A 24,546-nucleotide genomic window follows, 5' to 3' on the forward strand; every position below is an offset into this window, starting at 1 on the left:
AACAGAAGTCTTCTGCTCTTGTCAGCCTCTAATAACTGCTGCAAGCAAAGGATTTCTACTCTAGCAAACATTACATTGATTCTGCTAAAGGCTGAAAATGTCAATTCTTGATAAATCCTTTAAAAATGTATCTGCATATCTGCTGCAATTCTGTTATCAGGTTCTCCCTAGCTGGAAGATGCCTTCAAAGGCAAGGAATTAGAAATGTAAAAACAACAGATACATGAAACACAAGGACTTCACTAAACCCACACAATGAGTGTTGCCTCCTTCATACAAGCAACTTGGCAAACCTCAAAGTCAGACTTTTCCTGAACTGGGGGTCAAATGTGTTTGTAATTGTTGGAGGTGGTGCTGCTATGTTATCATCAAGAGCCTTCAGTCATTGCAACCTCTGTCTTTTGAAAGAGTAGAGGCCTGAAGACCCAGTTTTGGTTATCCTTGTGGCACTCTGTAGTGATGACTTCCCAAAACGGGCCACAAACATTAGCATCTTACATCTTCTTAGCTAGAACTACTTAACAGACTTAGATCGGGTTTTTTTCTAGTTCTCTCATTTGCTAGCTAAGTGGAGGTATAGTACTCCCCAAGGCTGACGTGTGAGTGAGGAGGGCCCCACCCCAATCCCCTCAGCCCGCTGCGCGTCTCTCTGAATTGCGTAAATAAATTGGTACCGCAAACAAACTTTGATACATAGCATGATGAGAGAGGTCGCAAAATCAACCGAAATGTTTAATCTAAATCCGTTAAGTAGTTCTCTCATGAAAAAGCAGACAGAAATACAGACAGACAGACATTGGATTTTATATATATGGAGGCTAGCAATACAACTCATTACCAATGAGATTCAAAAAAATTAAATCAGCTAACATTAACAGTAACCGTTTCAATTTTGCACAAACAGATGTTAGTAGGTCACATTTAGAAAGAAATTCACAGTTGCCCACAAAGCATGTTTTTGAGTTTCCCAGGAAATTCTGCTATGGTAGAACAAGAAGGATGGGACTTGCCTTCTGTAATTAAATGATTTACTCCATTAAATTCAAATTGAGAGACTGTTTGTATCATAAACCTGAAGCCACTGCAGTTCAGGTCACCTGCCCTCAATTCAAGGCAAATAATTCAGGCAGAAACACACTGTCTTGAGTATTTACAGCATTATATATTTTGTTATGGACATTAACAGCCCAAAGGGGACTGCATTAATATATGTTATATATATTTTCAACTCATTTTTATTAGCACACATTATAAATTTGTTATATACACTATTTCAAAATAAAATGTCTTGATTTTTTAGGGCTTCTATGTTAACATTAATAAAAACTGTTTCTCTCTTCAGTTTCCATGAATACATAAAATGCACACTTCCTGACCATATTCATTTTTCTCCTCATCACCCATGACTTCAAATACTTGTGATTTAAATGAATGTACAACATTGGATCTGCTCTGTGGAATTCCCTAAGCATAATGTCAGACTTGGAATGAGGCTGAACATGTTTACACTTTAATTTAAAATGACAAGCAAGCAAGCAGTTGCACAATGACAAAATCCATCATAAACCAGATACATGTCTGACTTGATGCTGTGCAGTTTTACCTGACAGAAAACATGTGTGTATCCCCAAAACCCCCAGTGTATTGTAATATGTTACATGCAATCAGATAATAATCATAAAGAATAACATGGTAGTGTGTGTGCCATGGTACTGTATTTCATAAATAAATGGTCAAGCTGTTTTTATGTGTGTACTTTATAAACAGATACATTTAATAACTTGATGTTATTTTGGAGAATTTAGGTGAATAGGATGGATGAGTTTGTTTGGTTGAATGGCTTTTTCTTGTCACAATTATTCTGTTGTTCTACACACATGAACAACATTCATTTTTTAATATTGTGAGGCTGCACATCATGTTCAATAAACCACTAACACAATATTCTCAAAGCCAGTCAATGCAATTCATTGTGATGGGGGCTTCAGCTAGCAACCCTAAATGGGGTACCAATCCCTTTACACCCACCGAAACACGGCCAGTATACAATAACCAATTGAACTAGTAAATCTGGAATGCCTGGACATAAACCTTTTCAGAGATTGGGGGAACATGCCAAATGCAAGCAGTCTGCAGCACTATGCCACCCCACTGTAGAGAATGGTTAAATAAAAAACTATATATATTTGATGAATCTTGCACTGGACCTAAATAAAACTTTCAAGTGGTACAGAGTAGTAGTAGTAGTAGTAGTAGCTTATGTTTGTAATGTCCTTCTATTTTTCTTTCCTGTCCTTATATAGTGTATCTCTCGTTTGGACATTTTAACTAGATGTGAGCAAGTGGGCCCATTCAAGTTAAAAAATTGTATTCATCATCCTTATTATACTACTAGATAGGAGACAAAATAACTATGTCTCCTATCATAGAAGTATGATATCAAAAATAGACTCTTTCATTGCACACACCACAAATATAAATAATAATACAATAAGTAAAAAATAATTATGAAAAACAAGCCAACATGCTTTAACTAATATGTATCAAATCAAATGGATGGCACACGTTACACATCTGCAGCTCAGGCCCCTTTCCCTCTTCATCTTCATCTATTCCCCATACCTTACATCTCTATTCAATAGCCGAATTATTCTCGAAAAGTGCTGATGGACACGTGTACATTTGTTTATATTTTATAACCATTAACCATTACAACTATAAGGGGTTCAAAAGTGCACACTATAATAAACACTTTCTCATAAATTCTCTTAAACTGAAGAGATTCCTCCAATACACACTTTAAACACACAAACACAAGAAGTGTTAAGAAAAAAAAGGTTTAATACTACACCGTTATTTCAGGTTCAAAAATTGAACAAGGACAGACAGCCTAAATAGCAATTTAGAATGATGTAGCTCTTATGCTTTGAGGACCATTGTAGACATATTACACAATAAGAAAGCAGTAGTAGGAAAGTTAAAACAAATAATAATTACTCATTTCTGATTAAAACATTATCTTATCTCAGTGTTTAATTCATGCTTTGTGAATATACTTAGTTTATTACTGTTGTTTTTATCCTCACATGTGGGGTCACACAGGGGTGAAGCTATGGGTGAGCCTGTGGCCACCAAACCATAAAGAATTACTCTGTAACAGTTTAGAATAGAGGATACCAGTGTGCATCAATTACTGATTTACTGCTGCATAATAAGATGTTAACAAATGGTGTGTTAAGTGTAACATGACTAATCAAACAAGGGGTTACATGACTTAAGGACATGGCCTACTCCGATAGACTCAGAGAATTAAACCAATTTAGTCTCAAGCAAAGGAGACAAAGTGGGGACTTAATCCAGGCATGCAAACTCCTCAAAGGTATTCTTTTAGCTTAACGGTGAATCACATACTCGAGGACATCAATGAAAGTTAAGGAGAAGTGCATTTAAAACTGAAGCCAGGCAACACGTCTTTACACAGAGTCGTGGAACTCTGGAACAAACTAGCGAGACATGGAGTTCAAGCAGAAATGTTGACAACCTTTAATAAGAATATGGATGAGATTTGGGACACCTTAGCTATTAACTAAACAAATGGGCTTGATGGACTGAATGACCTCCTCTCCTTTGTCAAATTTCTTATGTTCTATGCCAGCAGAGCATCTATTAGTCACTTACAGCTATGTAATAAGAGCTAAACAAATGCATTGGTTGTGCCACACCATGGGCTTAGCAAAGGTCCTTACTTTCAGTTCTACTCAGAAAATGCTCAGGCAAATTTCTGCCCTTGTTCTAGGAGGGCCTGCTATTAACCAACTTTTGGTCTTCAGTTTCAACTATCTGGCTGCTCTCCTGTCTTGTCTCTGTAGTCTTACTTCTGGACCTCTCTTCTATTTCCCTCATTCCTGTCAACCAGCAGATATTAGCCTTGATCAAGATAATATATTTTGCACATCCTCTAAAACTGCATGGCTTCCATTTATAGTTTTTTGGACTTCTTTTGCAGTTTATGTTTCTCCTTTTAATGCAATATGCTTTCATCTGTTTGGATGACTTCTCATGTGCAAATGTAACAGAATCATAATGAATAATATTATAAAAAGTCTTTTTTATAAGATATTTTACTATCAGTGTAATGTTTAAATATAATTATGAGGTTGTCCTATAGTCATGATGACATCACACATTTTCATCTTTTTATGATTTTGGGTAACATATCTCCAAAGAGTAGTTGCGTTGCCTTTGGTGGGTTATAAAGGAAACTGTTCAGGACCGGCACGACCTTAACTGACAACCTAAAGTGCATATAACAAGAATTTCAATTTCTGCCATTTGAAGTTTCACGTGGATTTAAATGGATTACATTTTCTTTCCTCTTACATTTTTAACATGAGAATTTGTTAGAGAAGAAGAGAGGTTCTTCTCATGCATATATAATCAGCCCTCTACTGTAAAAACAGAAAGGTGGTCTCTGGGGTAGATTGGATTGTGCTCCTTTCAGCCTGTGCGTTATAATGCAGGTGGATTGAGCAGAAGGTGCCAGGTGTTCAGGCCTTTCCATGGTTAGAGCTCTAGTTTGATTTTTGTCCACCATTGTCCAAGCGTTCTTTAAAAGACAGAGGCTGTATGAAATCATTCTGTATACAGTAGCTTTGCTGTATGAATGGTTTAAAGTAAACATTAAAAAAAGCTCCAAAAAGGGGAAATCTGGTCATTGTCCATATAATAACATTTTAGTGGTCCCATGAAGAAATGATGGACAGTTTCTTTGTACTGTTGAAAAACAAATAATCAATAATTAATCAAAAGAAGCTCATATAATGTGTGATACAAAAGGGTGAGAAAAGGAATAATTTTCAAAAATGTATAATAAGGCCAACAAACTCAGGATCCCAGAGCCCAGGGTTCAATCCCAGGCTTTAGCTCCCTGTGACCCTAAAGTTGGATTAAGAAATTACAAAAACGTATACAGTGGATTTCCAACATATCCAGACCCCTTCACTTTCTGCACACTTTTTTGTGTTGTAGCTTTCATTTTAAATGGAGTACTAGGGTGCTGTACCGTGTTAGCCATTATGAATGTAGAGAAAAGCCAAGCAAAATGACACCTTTTATTGGCTAACTAGAAAGTTTCTGTATTACATCTTGCCTGAAGAAGGGGCCTGAGTTGCCTCGAAAGCTTGCATATTGTAATCTTTCTAGTTAGCCAATAAAAGGTGTCATTTTGCTTGGCTTTTCTCTTCATTTTAAATGGAGAAATTTACCATTTTTGCCCATCAATCTACACTCAATAAATTGTAATGAATAAGAAAAACGCTTTAAGAAAAGCTTGGAAACTGAGTTAAAATCTAAAACTGAAACCTGTCATTTCTACGAGTATTCAGAACCTTTGCTGTGCACCCCAGATTGTGGTCATGTGGTCTGGTTTGCTGTATTTATCCTTGAGATGCGTCTAGAACTTTGATTGACTGGACATTTTTAGAAAGGCACACATGCACCTGTGTATATAATGTCCCACAATTCACAGTGCATATTAGGACCAGAAAGAAGCCATGAAGTCCAAGGAACTCTCTGTAGACCATTGTGATAAAATTGTGGTGAGGCATTGACCAGGGCCAGGGTGTAAAAGCATTTCAGTGTTCCCAACAGGACGGTGGCAAAAATAATGATAAAACATTGGCACTTGGAACAAGTTTGGAACCACCAGAACTCTTTCGAGATTTGAGTAACTGGGCAAGAACAGTGTTATTCAGAGAGGCGACTAACGAACCCAATTGTCACTCTAACAGATTTTCAGATGTTCTCTACGGAGAAAGGAGAACCTGTTGGAAGGACGACAAATTCAGCAGCACTCCATTAATCAGGTGCATATGACAGCCTGCTTGGACTCAGAAAGCATGAAGAAAAAGATTCTATGGCCTAATGACATAAAAATTGAACTCTTTGGGCAGAACCCCAAACATTTTGCCTGGTAAAGACCAGGCACTGCTCATCACAAGCCTAATGCCATCCCTACAGTAAAGCATAAGGGTACTTACTGTAGATACTTATCAGCAGTGGGGTCAGAGAGAGACTGGTCAGAATTGAGAAAAGGATTTATACAACCAAATTCAGAGAGATGCTTGAAGAAGTATTTCTCAGAGTACAGGTATTCTATGACTGGAACACCTTCCAGAAACCTGAAGCATACAGCCGAGACAATGCTCAGGGGGCTTCGGGACAAACTGACTCTTCTTGTGTAGCTGTGAAAAGGCCTGAAGATGGCAGCTCATAGACACTTTCCATTTCAAATGTACCTATTTAAAATTAAATCTGCAACACAATATTGTAGAAATTGAAGAGGTCTTAATTATTTTCTGAATCCACTGTATTTTTAAAATATCTATTTAATTTTTGCCAAATTCATCACTGTCTGTCTGTAATGGCGGAGGGAGAAATCCGCTTAGAGTTTGGAAAATGGACATCTGTGTGAATAAACCTCGGGTATTGGTTCAACACTGTGTTCAGAAATAATACTGAAATGCATGCTCATTGGGGCAGCACGGTGGCGCAGTGGGTAGCGCTGCTGCCTCGCAGTTGAGAAACCTGGGGACCCGGGTTCGTTTCCCGGGCCCTCCCTGCGTGGAGTTTGCATGTTCTCCCCGTGTCTGCGTGGGTTTCCTCCGGGCGCTCCGGTTTCCTCCCACAGTCCAAAGATATGCTGGTTAGGTGGATTGGCGATTCTAAATTGGCCCTAGTGTGTGCTTGGTGTGTGGGTGTGTTTGTGTGTGTCCTGCGGTGGGTTGGCACCCTGCCTGGGATTGGTTCCTGCCTTGTGCCCTGTGTTGGCTGGGATTGGCTCCAGCAGACCCCTGTGACCCTGTGTTCGGATTCAGCGGGTTGGAAAATGGATGGATGGATGGATGCATGCTCATTGCTCACCGTTCAGTCCATCAATGAGAACTTGACTCCACATCTAGTAAAAGTGGCCAAAAAGTGAAAGGCTTCTCCAGCAGACAAATTTGTCACTTTGTTATATGGGTAGAATGGGGAGGAAATCTTCATGGTCAGTGGATTGCTTCAAGAGCAAACTGTTGTCCTACACCAGGGGTGCCCAATGCGTCAATTGTGATTGACCAGTAGATTGGAAAGGTAGTGCAGGTAGATCGCGTTGCATTCAAAAAAAAAATTTTTTAAACGTTAGTCTATCATACAGTATATCCTCCCTATGGTATTTGCCACTTGATTGACATACAGGGCAGCCAGTCTGAGATCTCTTTTCTTCTAACACACTGGTCATCCCGCACGCACGATCAAACACGCGAGCTACTGCAAAACTCCGGCTGTGATCTAGTTAGCCTTCCAATTTACATCAACTAAAGAAGAGATTTAAAAATAAAATTTGTTTGGGGAGGGTATGGGCTGGATGTGGAATTGGAAGAGGATTTTTTTTCTCACAATGTCACAGTCAGAGTGCGTTTGTCTAATCTGTCAATCTATCATTGCTATTCCAAAGAAGGAAAATGTGGAAAGGCACTTTCGAACTGTTCATAAAAACTACGAAACTGACTTCCTTCCGAAAAGTGATCTGAGAAAGAGAAAGGAGAGGGAACTAAAATCGCAGTTAATCGGACAGCCATCATTTTTCACTTGGCTGAATTCAAAAGCAAAGGCAGACACACCAAAGCATTGTTTCGGGTGAGTCACTCGATCATTAAGCATAAGAAGTCCTTCCAAGATGGAGAGATGATAAAAGAAGCCTTCGTTGAGACAGATGGCTAGGGAGAAATTCCTGCTGAGATTTCAAGACCCCTGGCCGGAGAAAAAGGAGTTTCTCCTTGTCATTAAACATGCAGAATACAAGCAACTTAATAACAATCAATGGCCGCTAGACTTGGCATTTTTTTTCCGATCTGACCAACATGTTGAATGAGCTTAATTTATGGCTGCGAGGAAAAGAGAACTCCATGATCAATATGATTAGCTCAGTTAATGCTTTCAAATGAAAAATGCAACATCTGTCCTCAAAGCTGCAGTACCTTGATTTGGGGAAAACCTTGCGTCAGAGCTGGAGACACAATGGAAGGCGTATGCACAACTTGACAGCATACGCTACACAGAGCAGATTGAAAATTGCCTGTCAGACTTTGACAGACGGTTTCAAGACTCAGCTTTACTTGAGCCAAATGCTACATTTAAATGCTATCCATTTAGGGAAGATGTTGAGGGTGATTCACCCACATCAAAAATTGCAACACTGTTTCACCTAAAACTCCTCTACAGTGGAGGATGAGATTTTGACACTACAGGATGACATTCAGCTGAAGTCTGGGGCTCTTGGGCAGTTTTGGAACTTACTCACAGAGGAAAAGTACCCAAACATGAGGAAATGTGCTGCCTCCTTGACTGCATTATTCGGCTCTACTTATTTATGCGAGTCAGCCTTTTCCCACATGAACATTATAAAACCCAAATACTGTAGTGACCATAAATGTATTGAATTGTTATTGTGCCATAAAGGTTATTCAGTTATGCAAGGTACGACAACATATATTTTATGTATAAAGTATACTCAGTATATATACTGTATATATATATATACATATATATATATATATATATAGCATTTTTAATGTAGGTAGATCATTTCGACCTGGTTATTTTAAAAGTAGCTCGCAAGCCGAAAAAGTGTGAGCACCCCTGTTCTACACTGAGGACAGAAAATAATTATCTTTAGTCCTATAATGTACTAAGTATACTCATACACACTCTTTTAGTCGGTTGATGTGAATTTGACTCCACATGCAGTTAAAATGTGCTGAGAACAGTAACATGGGAGGGAATTCACTTTAGAATTCGCTAAAATACAGGAGACTATGGCAAATTCAGTTAAGCAGAAAGCGGTGAGTGAGCCCAATTGATTGTTTTATGCATGGCTTCTAAATACTTGACTCATTTCTCAGCTTTTTTTTTTGGCAAAGCTTTCTCAACAAATTTGGAGCGCCAAATGCCTTTTTTATTTTTTAAAGAGGGTGATTAATATGTGCGATAATGGAGTTTTCAATTGATTCATTAATTAAACTTAATATTTAATCAATATGCTGAAAGAAAGCTAGGTATTAAGTGTGAATTACCCTGTAATTATCTTCACTGAGAGGTTTCTACATTGTTCTATTGTTCTGATCTATGAGACAATGAGCTGTATGGCATTCGGTACTTATCGTCATTACTGCCTGTACTGTGATCATTTGTAGGGTACAGTTTATCTAGGAAAATGGAGTTTAGGAGTAATACAGGACAAAAAAGCTGGTCTTAGTGTTATAAACTTTAAAGTAAAATGTCATGACACTTGATTTTGTGGTTTTCCACAAATGCTAAACTCGCAGTTCATATACGCGAGTACTGAGGAGATGATCATTGGCCTCTTACACTTACCTATATAGATTAAATATATACAGTATGCTCAAATTAAATAAAATATGCTCAAAAATATTAAGGGAACACTTAATCATCACAGTCTAACACCAAGTCAATTAAGCTTCAGGGATATAAATCTGTCCAGTGAGGAAGTATAACTGATTGTGAATCAACTTCACCTGCTTTGATGCAAATGAAAGTGAAAACAGGTGCCTTGGAGTGGCAACAGCAAGACAATAACCAAAAAGAGAATGCTTTTGCAGGCCATTGCTCTCTCCTAATCCTTCTTGTCTGATTCTATACTAGTTTTGTGTTTTGCCATTGTCCATGGCACAACTTGGTACCTACAGCTAACTCTGGTTGCACATGTAGTTCAGCTGCTCCAGGATGGCACATCCTTATATATTGTCACAAGAATGTTTGCTGTGTCTACCAGCACAGTCTCCAGAGCATGGAGGACATACCAGGAGACAAGCCATTACACGAGGAGAGCTGGACAGGACTGTTAAAGGGTATCATCCCCGCAGCAGGACTGGTATCTGCTCCTTTATGCGAGGAGGAACAGGAAGAGCACTGCCAGTGCCCTACAAAATGACCTCCAGCTGGCTACTGGTATGCATGTTTCTGACCAAACTGCCAGAAAGAGACTCCGTGAGGGTGGACACAATGAACTCTAGTGGGACTTGTGCTCACAGTCCAGCACTGTGCAACTCGATTGACATTCACCAAAGAATACCACAATTGGCAGCTCCGCTATTGGTGCTCCATTTTCTTCACAAATGATTGCAGGTTCAGACTGAGCACATGTGACAGATGCTGTGGTGAACATTATGCATCCTGCAACATCATCCAGCATGACCAGTTTGGCGGTGGGTCAGTGGTGGTCTGGGGTGGCATATCCTTGGAGGGTTACACAGACCTCCATGCGCTAGGCAATGGTACCCTGACTGTAGATAGGTACTGGGATGAAATCGTCAGAGCCATCGTCAGACCTTATGCAGGTGCAGTTGGCCCTGGGTTCCTCCTGGTGTTGAACAATGCCCGGCCTCATGTTGCCAGAGTGTATAGGCAGTTCCAGGATGACAAAGGCATTGATGTCATTGACTGGTCTGAACATTGAAAACCTCTTGGATGTTAGGTATCGATGTAAGCAGCAACACCATGTGGAGCCACACACTGTCCAGGAACTCACTGATGCCCTAATCCAGGTCTTGCTTAGAACACCATCCACTGTCTCATCAGGAGCATGCCCAGACATTTTCAGGAGTGCATACAGGCACGTGGGGGCCATGTACACTACTGAGTCACATTAGGAGTTGCCATGATGAAATTCATGTAAGTTGAATTCATGTTTCGGTGTGATGTTGAATCAGCTCACAATGGGTTTTGGTTTCTATTGACTGTTGTTACATAATGATGTTTTTTTAAGAATTACATGGTATTACTCACTAAAGATTTTCGACTCAAATATTTCGTTCATCGAGATCCAATTTGTGACTTAAGTATTCCCTTAATTTTGTTTCGCAGTGTATATAGCTAATATAAATATACATTCTGTCTCTCTCTTTATATATATATATATATACAGTATATCCATTTTAGTCACCTTCAAAATACTCTTCTAGAGATGCAATACTTATCCCAAGACATCTCTCATTCCTGTTAACATTTTCTGTACTCCTGCATTTTTTAATGTATTTCTTCCCTTCAGTCTAACAAAATGAGGTCACAGTGGCAGATTTGGCAAGTACAAGTGGTGCAAAGCGACTACAACATCGTATTTGGCCAAACGCTCTTTAAATGACAATGTGGTGTTAGCAGGTGCATTGTCACGGTGCAAAATCTAGTTTTGGGTGTGCCACATCTCTGGACGTTTTTCTTGAAGCTTTCCTGTAGAAGCCTCAATACTTCAACGTATTGGAGTATTTGGAGTATTGGATCTCAAGGAGAGTATTTTAAAAGTGGCATAAAGGCAATTGCTGTAAGATTTATAATTTTGTTTTTACAGTTCCAGGAATTTTTGATTCCACTTCGTGGTCGCAAAGATGGGCTACTATAGTAGCTACTTTCTTATCCTGAATAATGCAAGGGAGGCCAAAAATATATCAATAAGGGAGAAATAAATGCAAGTAAAACACAAAATGGGAAATAAACAGAACAGAACACATCACTTGACCCACTGAGCAAACCATCACAATCTGTATAGTAATGGGGATATAAGTTAATGGGAAAAATTCAGGAACAAACAGGCACAGCCAAAGGCCCAGTTTAACATCAGCTAGGGGCACATGTAATGAAAAGGAATACTGGCTGACAAAACATCTTGATGCAGGCAACATACTGTAAAGAACTGCTACTGTAAAGAATGTCTGAACACCTCCAGGAAAGAAGGCAAGGAACAAAAAGCGAGGAACTCCACTATTGGTTGGTGTGGCAAGAAGGAAGAAAAAGAAAATTGCACAATAAAATAGTCCTGGTTACTTAGGGCACATGGTCCAGGTAAATGAATATACTGTACCTTATGTGATATGGGCATGATTTGTAATATCTGGACCTTTTAGCACCATGGACAGCACAGGTGTGCAGTGATGCTAAGAGCCACTATACAGGTAAGGAGACCTAGGCTGGTGTCCATGCTAGCACTGTAGAGCTGCCTTCACCACTGAAGAAATTTCAGGATAGGCCAGAATAATTCCAGATGGCTGTTGTGTGTGTAGGGAGCTGGTGGGGTTAGAATCATACAGCCAGTTTTCTGATGAGAGAACAGACAAGTGTGGAGTTGGGAAGTGGGAGACTAGTGGGAGAGGTGCCAGACCTCAAACAGAGACGAAGGACACGGGTGTGGTGACAGTACTGTACTGAGAATTGTTGAAAGCCACCTCAAAAATAGACAGGAGTTTGAGAGATATGAAGGTAGGCCTAGAGTGACTACAAGGTTTTATTCTGTTCTTGCACTCTTTGTTACTACCATTGTTTGCATCTTTTTGTGATCTCTACTTAACTAATGAACACTCATTTTTATTTTTTTGATCTCCTCAACTTCATTATGGTTTGGAGATACCTGAAAACTGCTTTATACTGAATCACAAAATAGACTGCATCATTATATGTACAGTCATTAGGTTCACCAATCTGTTATCAGGTTGTAATCTGTTTGCCTCCAGAATACTCTGAATTTTGTAAGTATTTTTTTTCAACTATGTTCAAGAAACATGCCTTGGTGATTATGGTCAGCGCTGACTTGATAGCATCACACAGTCCCTTCAGATTGTTTGGCCACACGTTATTAATGCTGTGAACATCCCATTCCATCCTCTCATCGTAATTGTGCTCCACTGAATTGAGACCTGGGAACTGTGCAATCCATTCAAGTAAGCTAACAATAAAGCCATGTTTTAGAAGAAGCTTGTGATGAAGCATGCTTTGTGTCATGGAGCAATATCGTTCTGGAATTATTCATGTGAGAAATGAAGGCTGTGGCCATAAAGGGATGATATAATGTACATCCAACCAGCAATCCATCCAGTTTCAAATTTGCTTATCCTGAGCAAGGCTGCAGTGATGCTGGAATCTGCAATATTGTTTAGGCATGCTGTGACATTAAAGAAATCTAACATGCACCAAGAAAAATATTTTCCACATTATTACACTCCTGTCACCAGTTTTTGCCAAAGAGACAAAACAGGGTTGATTCAAGTCGTGCATATGAACATTTGAGCATCCTATCTGTGACAGAAATGAAGACTTGTTGGACTGGGCGACCCTTTTCCAGTCTTCAGTCATACAATACAGTTTTGGTTATCACATGCTCTTGGCACCTCATCTTTCTATTCTTAGCTAAAAGGAGTTGAAGCTGGCATTGTCTTCTACTGCTGTAGCCCACCTGCTGCAAGGGCCAACATGCTTTGTGTTCAGAGGTGTCCTTCTAAACATAACTGTTGCAAAGAGCTGTTATCTGAGTATTTGTGGCTTATTGATAGCTTTAATGAATGTGGCCTTTCTTCTTTTTCTTCACTCAATTTAAAGGGTACCTTCACCCACAGACCCGGTGCATCACAAACCTCTGGAGTAACAAAATGCATTACTACACATGTTTTTGATGTACCATCTGTTGGCATAACAAAAGCAATGCATATGTCACTGTTATATGCCAGTTGTTATAGGATTTGTAAAAGCAGTTGTTAATATTTGTGATATGACAAATGCAATGTATTTTATTAATAAAATGTTTGTGATGTGCCATCTTTTGGAATGACAGGGACATAGCAACCAGATGGACACACAGATACCCAGGCACTTATCTTTTTATTAAGGTGGAGATATATATTTTTTTGCATATATTGCATTATATTATTCCTTTCAATTTCAGTATTATAATTTGTGTTTTAGTTGCATGTAATCTGTACTATTTTAACTATACTGTGTTCATAATACTAGTTATTTAAATGATTATTTGCATGTTGCTTCAATATAGCTTCAATACATTAACAAAAACAACATAATAATAATAATAATGCATTGTATTTATATAGCACCTTTTCCATTCGCAAACCACTTAATAACAAGTATATATTGTTTTGAGTTACACCAATTCAAATAAACTGAACAAATTCTTTACACACACCATCAAAGCCTGGAAATTTCAACACTTGACTCAAGCAGCTTAATGCCAAGGCTGATTTAAGAATCAGGTTATGCTGGTGCCCCTGCTTTTCTGTCTCTTCCCCTCATCTTTTTAATCCTTTGAACATTTTTCATGCACGTTTTCACTACACCCTGCATCTCTTGTGCACATACTGAGGTAACTGCACTCTTCACATCAAAGCCATATTCATCCTCACCTTTAGTCTGCTCCCCCACTGCATTACTCCTTCAAAGATGTAACCTCTTGTTGCTGCTGAAACTACTTCTCTTACACTCACCTGCTCCTGTTGTGATGTTCCTGCTGGTAACTGACATGTTGATTCCATCAATGAAACAAACCCACAGTTCAAATGGGAATTTCACACTTCAGTTAACATATGTAAAACACATGCTTCCTATTCAGAGTATGTTATTTACCTTGATAATGGTTACTGTAAGTGTCTCTGAGCCCTGGCCCTCTCACTAGTGTAGCATTAACATAACAACAGAAAGAAAAATTCTACCTAAATCTTAGAATCCTAAGTTCTTAGGTTGGTAAATGTTGACAGGATTCCTAGTAAAAAGGCCCCAGCGATTTTCTGAGATTCTTGTGGTTTGTTTGTAAATCATATAAAATATAAGTGGATTCATAATTTAAGATTTTAAGAGGGTCAGCCAAAAGTGTAGTGGAGGGATAAATATACATACTCTGTATTATGAAGTAGTTATTGATTGGCATGTGCCCACTAGGATGGCACAGTACAGAGCAATGACAGAGCATTATCAAAGATAGAAATACACTGGCAGAAGGAGAAGTTCAGACTGAAGCTTGCTGTGTGCATCCTTAGAAGTGAGCCTCAGACTGTGATGTATTCCAAGTACTTATAGTAAAAATACATTTCAGTAGTATGGAAATAAATGCTTTTTGTTTTAACCAGGTTAATACTGAGCAAGAATGTTTTTATGATTGCCTTTTTCCTCTGACAATCCATCCATCCATTTCCTATACCTCCCCCTTTGTCTGGTCCAGAGTTGAAGTTGTAAGGGGAAAACTTTCTGTATAAATTTGAAAAGTGCTCAGAGTGTGCCTGCCCATTAAACGTAGACATTTCTGAACTATTGGTATTCAGTACGTCACTATGACGATGAGATCATATGATGTTTAAACTTTTTGTCTTTAATAATAATTTATATATAAGAAGTCTTATTCAATGAATCAAACATTTTCCAAAGGCTTTTAATCTGTTAAACTATTTTGGGACCTTTAGATAATAGTAAGACACAGATATATTAAAAGAATATACCATTTATCTGTATGCTGAGTAGTGTAAACTGAAATGGTTCTTGACCGTGCGATGCAAATTAGCCTAACTTACTTAAGGCCACTGCTTTGTTTGACTATTTAGTCAAGTCACAGTAAACTGATTAGTACACGGAGTGAATCCCCTCAGGTTTATTGCACTAAAGATGTCCATTTTGGATTCATTTACTAATTGTGACTCTGCTACTTTTTATTTGCAGTGTATTCTCCCTAACAGTTATTGCCAAAAAACCTGGGCTATCTACATGTCTGTTATCTGCATGCTCTTTGAGTTGTGGATTCTCCTTGTAGGTGAGTTGGAGTGGATCGTCACACAAGGACCATCCTTACTGCCACTAAATCAGTGTGTTGGCAAGAGGTTTCCTAGCTCTGGAACCATCATGGTGTCAGTCAGCCTGGATGCATAGATATTTCAGGAACTTTTAATACACACTGTTTTCCCTAACAGTGTCAAGGCAGGAACTATTCCTGAATGGAATGTCATTGATGACAAGAACCATTCACACATGTACTGTATAAACTCACGTGTAAATCGGGTCTTAAAACTCGAAAAATCGATCATAAAATCAGACCTGACTTATATGCCCGTTCAAAAATGCGACACTTAAATTTTTTTTTTACATCTTCTTGCATCCTCCAATTTCGCACCAGTTTCTCAGACACATTGAATTTTGTTGCAGCAGCGCAGTTACCAATTTCTTTCACTACTTCAACGACGTTTAATTTAAAACCAGCTTCATAGTTTCTTCTGATCGAGTGCTCCATCGTAGATAAGGGATGCTCTTATAATAAAGGTGTATGAGGGTGTGAGATACAAAAGCACAAAACAGTGCAAACGTTGCTTCAGAATAGTTTGGGTATTACTGTGTGGTCATGTAGGCACAATAAATAGAAAAGAAAGGCTGTGTGCTCCGTGGTTACTCTCTCAGATGGGCATTAGCATATCATAATCTCTTGGATCAATAGTGTGAGTTTTCCGCATTCGACTTTACATCCAGCATTATAAAATACCAAAACTTATATGGTAAAATCAAGTCCCAACTTATCTGCGGGAGAACTTATCTATGAGTATATACGGTACTCCTACTCATTCAATTTAAAGTCTATAACTAATTGAAAATATATTCTTTGGGATAAGTAGGAAAAACCCATACAGATATGGGGAGAACATACAAATGGCACTCAAACAGTGACCAGGGTGTAATTTGAACTAAGGAGTCTGGAGCTACAACACAACAGTGTTAATTACTATGTTTACATGCCACCTTTCACTACACTAACATATAGAAAGGTCTTTCATTTCGCTATGGCCTTTGAACAGACTAAGTAAGTCAGTAAGTAAGTAAGACTCACAGTTGTTATCTGCACATCTGTGATGCATAGTACATTTTTCTGAATGTTTGTTTCATTATATCACAAAGCCAAAAAATTCACAGTAACAGACAAAAACTATTACTCTGAAGCATGGCCGTAAATTGTGTAGATACTGGACACTGACAAGCTGAACAGGTCACACGGTGAAGGGTTAGGGAGAATGAGGTCTTGGCTGACACATTATAATTTTACTCTCTAGAAGTTTGTCTTAGGGCCCATTCATACTTGAGCATTATAAATTTCCAGCGTTTGGTGTTTTTCAAGCTTATTAATGTCATTTTGCAAGCGTTTTTCGCATGTTTTTCAAGCGTTTTCTAACATCATCAGAGAAGTGTTTTAAAGGGAAAATTTGATTATCATCATCTCCTACTACCGTTTTGTGGGTTGTGAGGGTGGTCTAAGGTTGTGAGGTGATTGTTGTGCCTCTAAAATGTTTTCTATTACATTATTTTTAATCCTCTAATTCATAGATACACGAAGGCAGCCAGTTGTTCTCCTTCTGAATTTCACTGACAGGAATAAAAGATGGACTGCTTGTAATGGTATAAGAGTGGCAGATTACAACTACCAGGTGAACAGATGAAAAACATATGAGCTTTTTTAGTATATATATGTGTAGTTTTAGTCAGCAAAAACAGATGGGAAAGTGGATCAATTGAACCTGAAAATGGAAGAACCAAAAGGTACATCCAAACAAAGGCCTTGTAAAGTACCACTTGAGCTCAAAGGCCTTAATCTTTGTCATGATGGTATCCCACCATATAGAAAGTCTTCACGGTCATTTTAATTAATGTTGAGGTGGTATAAACAATTTATTAATCTTATTTTTTGTTGCAGTACTTGCAAAGAGATCACATGGTTTATAAATTGTGTTTCTATTTCTTGAGGGCTGTATTTATTATTTAAGGGTTTTAAAAACTATTATCAAGTAAAGGGATTTAATCCTTCTGTTTGTTTTCAAGCCGTACCAGTCCAATTCGAGGTCACAAGGAGCCAGCATCTATCCTGCCAGCATCAGGAACAAGTTAGGATCCAACACTGAAATTTAGGTGTGGCAGAAAAAAAAAATGTATGTTAAGCATTGCATTATTTGTCATTGCAATATGTCATTAGCATGCTGAGGCCAAGTATTGGAATTTGTTGTCATTTATGGTATCATGTATAGGTATTGGAATTTGTAAAAGTGTGTAAAAATCTGTGTGAATGTAAAAGAAATGCATTTCTTTGGCACATATATAACAAAACGGCACTCTGAAAACATTAGCATTTATGCAGAAATTCCTTTACCAACTGCTTCATCCACATTCAAATTGGGCATTTCGGTTCATTTTGCTTGTCATAAAGATGCAGAAGACAAATATTGAATCATTCTCACTTTTCAAATCTAAACTTAAAACTCATTTGCTTTATCTCTTTGACTACAATTGCTCTGTCTGATTTTAAATTTCGTATTTTAGTTTTGTTTATAATGTGTGTTTCATTTATTGTTCGGTGTCCTTGAGTGTTTAGGAAGGCGCCTATAAATAAATAAAATGTATTATTATTATTAAAGGCAGAGCTTAGTATAACAATACAATTTGTAAGCATTGTCATACTAAAATCAAGCACTAAAATCCTACACCTCTTTGTGAAATCTGAACAGCAGCATTTTGGCAAAGTTGTTATCTAATAAATCCCCTTCTCAAGAATCCCATCTGAAGGAGATAATTACAGACCAGCCTCTCTCCTCTCCTTTCTATTTAAGGCACTTGAATATGCTGTCTCCAGTAAAGTGTCTTCCTTTTGTCTACAGAACAGACTGCTTGATCCTAATTAGTCAGGCTTAAAGAGGAGCCACACCACCATTCTACTTGCTGCTGTTCACGGCTGGCTAGAGCTACCATCATGTCACCTGTCCTCATTCCGCTAGACCTCCTCCTTCTGCCTTCGATACAGTCAACATTAAATCACATAGTTTCAGTCCTGCCCTTGGGCAGATCCTGGAAATGAGATGTCAAGGGTGCTTCAGGCAATGCCCCAAGGATTGGTGCTGGGCCCTCTCTCTTCTCTCTATACCTGTTCTCACTAGGCCCTATCATCCTGTCCCATAGTTTCTCTTATAAGCACTGAGCCAAACATAGCAGTACCAGCGATTGCCTCCTTTGGACCACACTGTATCAGCTCAAATTGCTTAATGTTTCACTAATATTGCAGCCTGGATGAAGGAACACCATCTCCAGATCAATCTAGCAAAGGTGGACCTTCTTATTATAGCAATTCCCCTGGCTATTCAGCTCACTATTGCTACCACCTGGCAAGATGGTAAGTACTCTTGGAGTGGTGATTGATGACCAACCGTCATTCACTGACCATATTGCAATGGCCTTTTGGTTTTGCAGATTAACTGTATACAACATCTGCAAGATCAGAACTTATCTGACAGAATAAGCAGCGTTTGGTCTTGTCATATCTGGACTACTTCAAAATGCAGCAGCATGTCTAGTATTCAACCAACCAAGGCTGGCACATGTCACTCCATTTTTTAGATCAGTGTATTGGCACCCTGTACTGGCCCATATTAAGTTCAAATCCTTGATGCTTGCCTACAGAGTAGTCAACAGGTCAGCACCTATATGTATGGAGACACTTGTGAGATTCTGTTTTCTTCTCCTCCTCTCAGATCTGTGAATGAATGGCGTATGGTAATGTAATCTCTTATGGAATAAATATCAATCCAGACTCTATTCATGTGTAGCATCTATCTGGTAGAATGAACTGTCTACCTCCATAAATTCTGACTCCTTCAATGTGTTTAAGAAGCATGTGAAGACTTTTGTTGGGTGAATTGATAATGGCTTTGATAGGTTCTTGTAACTAGCTTGCATTTTGTTCTGAACTTTTCACTTTTGGTCATTGATTTTGCAACCTTGTCATGTAATACTTGCTCCCGAACAGTCCCCTTGATTATGTTGACCTGTTTTTGGATAAAAGCATCTGCAAAGCATAAATATGTAAAATGTAAATGTATTGGCACTGTCTCACAGACTTGGCATCTTCAGTTCAAATCTTGTGCCCAGTCACCAACAAGGAGCAATCATGGTCTCCTTGTATTTGCATGGATGTTCTCTTAGATGTGCTAGTTTTCCTCCCATTTCGACAAAGAAATGCAGGTTAGGTTATTTGGCAGCTGCATTTTGGCTTTGAGTGAGTCTGAGTTTGTGCGTGAAAAAGCCCTGCTGTGGACTGGTGCCCTGTTCATGGCTTGCTCCTACCTTGTGCCCAAGTCCTCTTTAGTTAAGATCCAGTCTCCTAAGAACCCTGAGATGGATAAAGTGGGTTTGGGAATGGTATGTTATTCCATATGAACTGCATAAAGAATTTACAGCATTATCTGCAGCATCAGCATAAATGAAAACTGAATGATCACTCAGATAGCCTTAGTCTTTTTCAAGAAGATCTGCAGCCAAACTCAATGTTTAAGCATGTCTGTCTTATTAAGTCCACCTTTCCACAAATATTAACATTTAATAATTGTAATCGTTTATTAAAATAACTGCAGATCATTCACATTGTCTTACTACTCCATAAATTCTGCACACAAGGTTTACTATTTCATAATATTACATTATTAAAAAAAAAACAGTAATTAACAAGACACATAATAGAAAACAGTGACTTTTGTAAGCAAAATTTTGTTGTAGACAACATACAGACTACAAAAGGTCATAGTCACTTAATGTACTCATTCATCTTTGAAGAAAAAAGTTATTTTTATTAAAAATCAAAACAGTATAATAAAGCAGATCAACACCCAACCCCCAAGAAAGGTGCAAAAGTGCAAAGGGCATGCTTTAAGCTGCAAATAAAACTAAACTGCATTCACCAGATGACCTTTAACTCTTTTTCAATTATCACAAAATATATATGCCGTGAACCATGCAAGTCAAAAAGTGCAACATTATAATTCCAAATTACCCAACTATTTTGGCAATTAGGTTTAGAAAGTAGTTTAAAAAATCAGTGCAGAAGCTTAACTGAACAAAAAGAAACACTGCCATTCATTTCTAGGTCTGGCCCATGTAGGCAAGTGATTTTATTTTTAACTGGTTTGGTTTTGGTTCAGTTAGATGTCATTAGCTGCTCATGCTAGCAATTGTAAGCCTTGGCAGCAAAATTATATTGTTAATAACAAGAAGAATAGGAAGAAAATCAAACTGCAGGGGAGGAGGGCTGCTCTGAAGTGTTTTTACTTACGTTGGCATCCATTGTGCCATATAAATCCTGGAAGACATTCATCACATTTAGGCCCTGTCGTTCCCTTCTTACATTCACAAACTCCTGTGCCACTACAGCGATCAGTGACTGAGCCAAAGGGATTACAATTACAGTCTGTAGAAACAAGACAACACATATACACACTAGAGACTAATCCAAGGGTTAATGGTTTCACAGGTTTAAAAAATATCCCCCTTTTTTTATTGATCCACTCCCCACCCCTGTCAACAATGGCTACACATTTGCAATCATTTCAAAGAGTAACACTTGAAAAGTAACATGAAACTGGATTTTTGGCAAAATGAGAAAAGTGGAAATCAGCATATAGATTTTACGCATGGTCTTACAGCAAACCTTTTGAAACGTCATAACACATTCATTTAGATTGATACTAGTTTTTGGAAAGCAGTCAAGATCAGTGTATTCCAAATAATTACAGTTAAGGTGGACTTATTTAGTGATCAAATTCTGACAAAAGAAAAAAAACAGTATAATAAAAATTAAAACATATGAGGGGGGACCCAAAAATTTCCAGAATTGATATAAAAGAACCTTTATGATAAAACAGCAATTCTTTTTCGGTCACTTTCAAAATACTCTTTTTGAGATGCAATACACTATTCTCATTCTTAGAAACATTTTGTGCACTCATCTTTTGTTACCACGTCTAGAGCCTCCTGTGTTTTTTCCAGGATTCCTAATGCAGTAGCAAATATTCTCCCCTTCAGCCTCAAGTTTAATTTCGAGAGCAAAAAAAAGTCAAAGAGAGCGAGATCTGGTCAATACTTTGGGGTGTGAAGCAACAACCACATTGTTTTTTGGTCAAAAACTCTTCAACTGATAATGCGGCGTGTGCACGTATATTGTCAGGGTGGAAAATACAGTTTTACTGCTCTCATCGTTTTTCTTCTTCCTGATGTTTCAGTGTAGACACCTCAGCAGTTCAGTGTAATGTCCCTGATTAGTAGTCGGTTCACGAGAAGCAGACTCTTTATCAAAAAGTCCATCAGTGTCGAAAAATGCAATCATCATTATCTCTTGAAAATGGGCCATGGTAGCTTAGAGAAAAAGAAATCGGTGAACTCATCTGCACAACTGTAGAAAAAATGACAGAAATAAAACTCCCACACAGCAGACTGATTAACCTGAGTTATAGGCACATAACACTTAGCAGAATATTTGATAACTACACCCCTCTCCTGGGCTATTGACCGACTGCAGGAATTTTTGGGTCCCCACTCATATGTTGAAACAAACTGAAATAATAATCTGGTTCATCCACTGTCATTTTATTGTAGAAAGATTTGGGATGGGTTTCCATCAAGCAATATGAAATTATATGCTACAAGTATAAATGATGAAAGTGTGATTGAGAAAGTCATTTTGGAAATTGTGGGTATCCACAGTTGGCTTAAGGTACTGTTGTCATTTTCCTTATGTCAGGATTTAAGAAATAACTGAGCAATCTTTTGTATTTTTTATATCTGTTACATACACCAGTATATATTATGTGCTGGTTGAGATATGTTAAGGGTTATCTGAGATAGCCTTAAATTAATGAGAAGAATTGACCAGGAGAAGAAAAAAGGTGTCTGAAGTGTCCGGCAATAATCAGAATTAAGGACAGTGACAAGTCAAAAACAGAAAAATCAATGGAGAAAATCAGTTGTCAAAAATCAAAGAGACAAGGCCAAACTCAAAGTTAAAAGGCAAAAAGAAAAAAAAGTTTTTTCTACTAACTAAGTACTAAAATAGTTTTCCAGATGCTTCTGGGTGCTGGCATTTTAACCCTAACCTTTCATTTCAACTTCCATGAGTCATGCATGGCGTCATTTCCAGCCGTGTCAACCAAACCAAAACAACATGGCAGCCAAAAGAAATGTAATTTATCATCCCAACAAGATGTTAAATATTTTCAGGTTGATAAACTAAAATATAATTGCATAAATTCCACATTAGAATGAAATAAAATACGCAAAATTCCAAAGTTGTAACACTATGATGCTGCTAAGCATGTGGGATGTGCACTGCATGGCTTGTGACATCATGGGTGCTCTCTGCTTAAGATCGACTTGTGTTCACTCTGTTTATAATAAAGAAAACCTTCTGCTTGAGAAATCACTTTTAAATGCGTACAAGTCATTACGAAAATTTTCAGGTTTTGACCTAGCCATCTCAATGGTGTCCAACTCCGATCCTGGAGAGCCACATTGACTGCAGGCTTTCATTCTAACCTTCTTCTTAACTAGCAACCAGTTTTGTATTAATTTTCATTGGCTTGCTATTTAAGACTCCTTCTTTTTTCCTTAATTAGCAACCAAACAAGAATGATATACAAAATTACGTGACCAGTTAATCTGATGATCATGTCCAGGTAGAGGGATTTAAGTGTGATATGTTCTGGGAACCACAACTGGTTGACTAAGTTCACTTTCAGTTGCCAGTTGGAAGCTGTTTTTAGAAGGATTGTCCTTGTTCTAGGGTTTGAGTGGCCCTTTTGGCTCTCCTTGACAAAGGGCATAATGATTCTTGCAGGATGGCAATGTTTGGTGGCATTTAACTAGATATATTCTTCTTTAAGAAGTTCTTTCCAGGAATTATTTTATTTTTCTGGGAAAAGTCACCTAAATGGACCCAGAGGATTGGACCCCCAATTCTTCAATTTTTTGGTTCTTTTTCTTTTTTCTAAAATTCTTCACAAACAGTGGCATTAAATCAAAACTTCAAAAAGAGAAGATTAAGAGACTCTCATGAATTAAAAGTCATGGCATTAGTATGTGTCTTTCTGAATTTCAAACAGAAGTAAAAGTCACATTACTATTAATGACAGACAGCTAGAGAAAGCTGCCTGATTAAAAAAGAATTTTAATTAGTAACAAGATTGATATTAAATGAAGAAATTAGTTGAAGTAAAAAGCCTGCAGTCATTGCATCCTCTCGGACTATCACTGCCCACCCCTGGATCATAAAGCATTTCGCAGAACTTAGATGGTTTACCCTTTTGCTTTCCATCAATCTCTACTATAGCCTTAAGATTATTCTTTTTCAACAGGCCAATGTTATGCAGATCTCTTGATATCATTGACCATTTAGTTCTCTTTCAGCCTTGGGATGCTGGTGATGTTCCAGAAAGTGTGTTGACCCCTTAATTGGCTTCCCTCCCAAGTCTCCTTGTTTTTGTGCTGGCAAAATTCTTCATCTCAGCAGTGCCTGAACAGTGTGAGTTGTTAATTATTCACCAGTCACTCATAGATAGATAGATAGATAGATAGATAGATAGATAGATAGATAGATAGATAGATAGATAGATAGATAGATAGATAGATAGATAGAGGCTAACCCTAATCTATATAGCAGTATTTTTGCCATTTTAACTCTGATTTTCTTAGAATTTTTCTTATTCTTAATTTTGACAACACTTTACAATAAGTGCCTTTTATTACAGTGTACGCACACAATAATTAACCAGTAATTATGTGCCTGACTATGGCGTGGCTAATTTTAGCAGGGATGTATGGTGCCTTCCATGTAAAAGTATAAGGGAATGTGCATTTATTATTCTATACTTGATTGTGTTC

The 24,546-nt window shown here is 38.0% G+C and overlaps 1 protein-coding gene across 8 annotated transcripts in view; it reads right to left on the minus strand.

Moving 5' to 3' along the window:
• Positions 1–24,546, minus strand: part of ntng1a (netrin g1a) — a 524,315-nt gene that overhangs the window by 17,450 nt on the left and 482,319 nt on the right. For 4 of the 8 annotated variants that reach the window (XM_051933209.1, XM_051933210.1, XM_051933213.1 and 1 more), the window contains one exon: positions 20,948–21,082. The exons of the other annotated variants lie outside the window; for them this stretch is intronic. In XM_051933209.1, coding sequence (XP_051789169.1) covers positions 20,948–21,082 — 135 coding nt within the window. The remainder of the gene's footprint in view (positions 1–20,947; positions 21,083–24,546) is intronic. 8 annotated transcript variants of the gene reach the window in all.

The sequence above is a fragment of the Erpetoichthys calabaricus genome, chromosome 10 (assembly GCF_900747795.2).
Source record: "Erpetoichthys calabaricus chromosome 10, fErpCal1.3, whole genome shotgun sequence".
Lineage (NCBI taxonomy): Eukaryota > Metazoa > Chordata > Cladistia > Polypteriformes > Polypteridae > Erpetoichthys > Erpetoichthys calabaricus.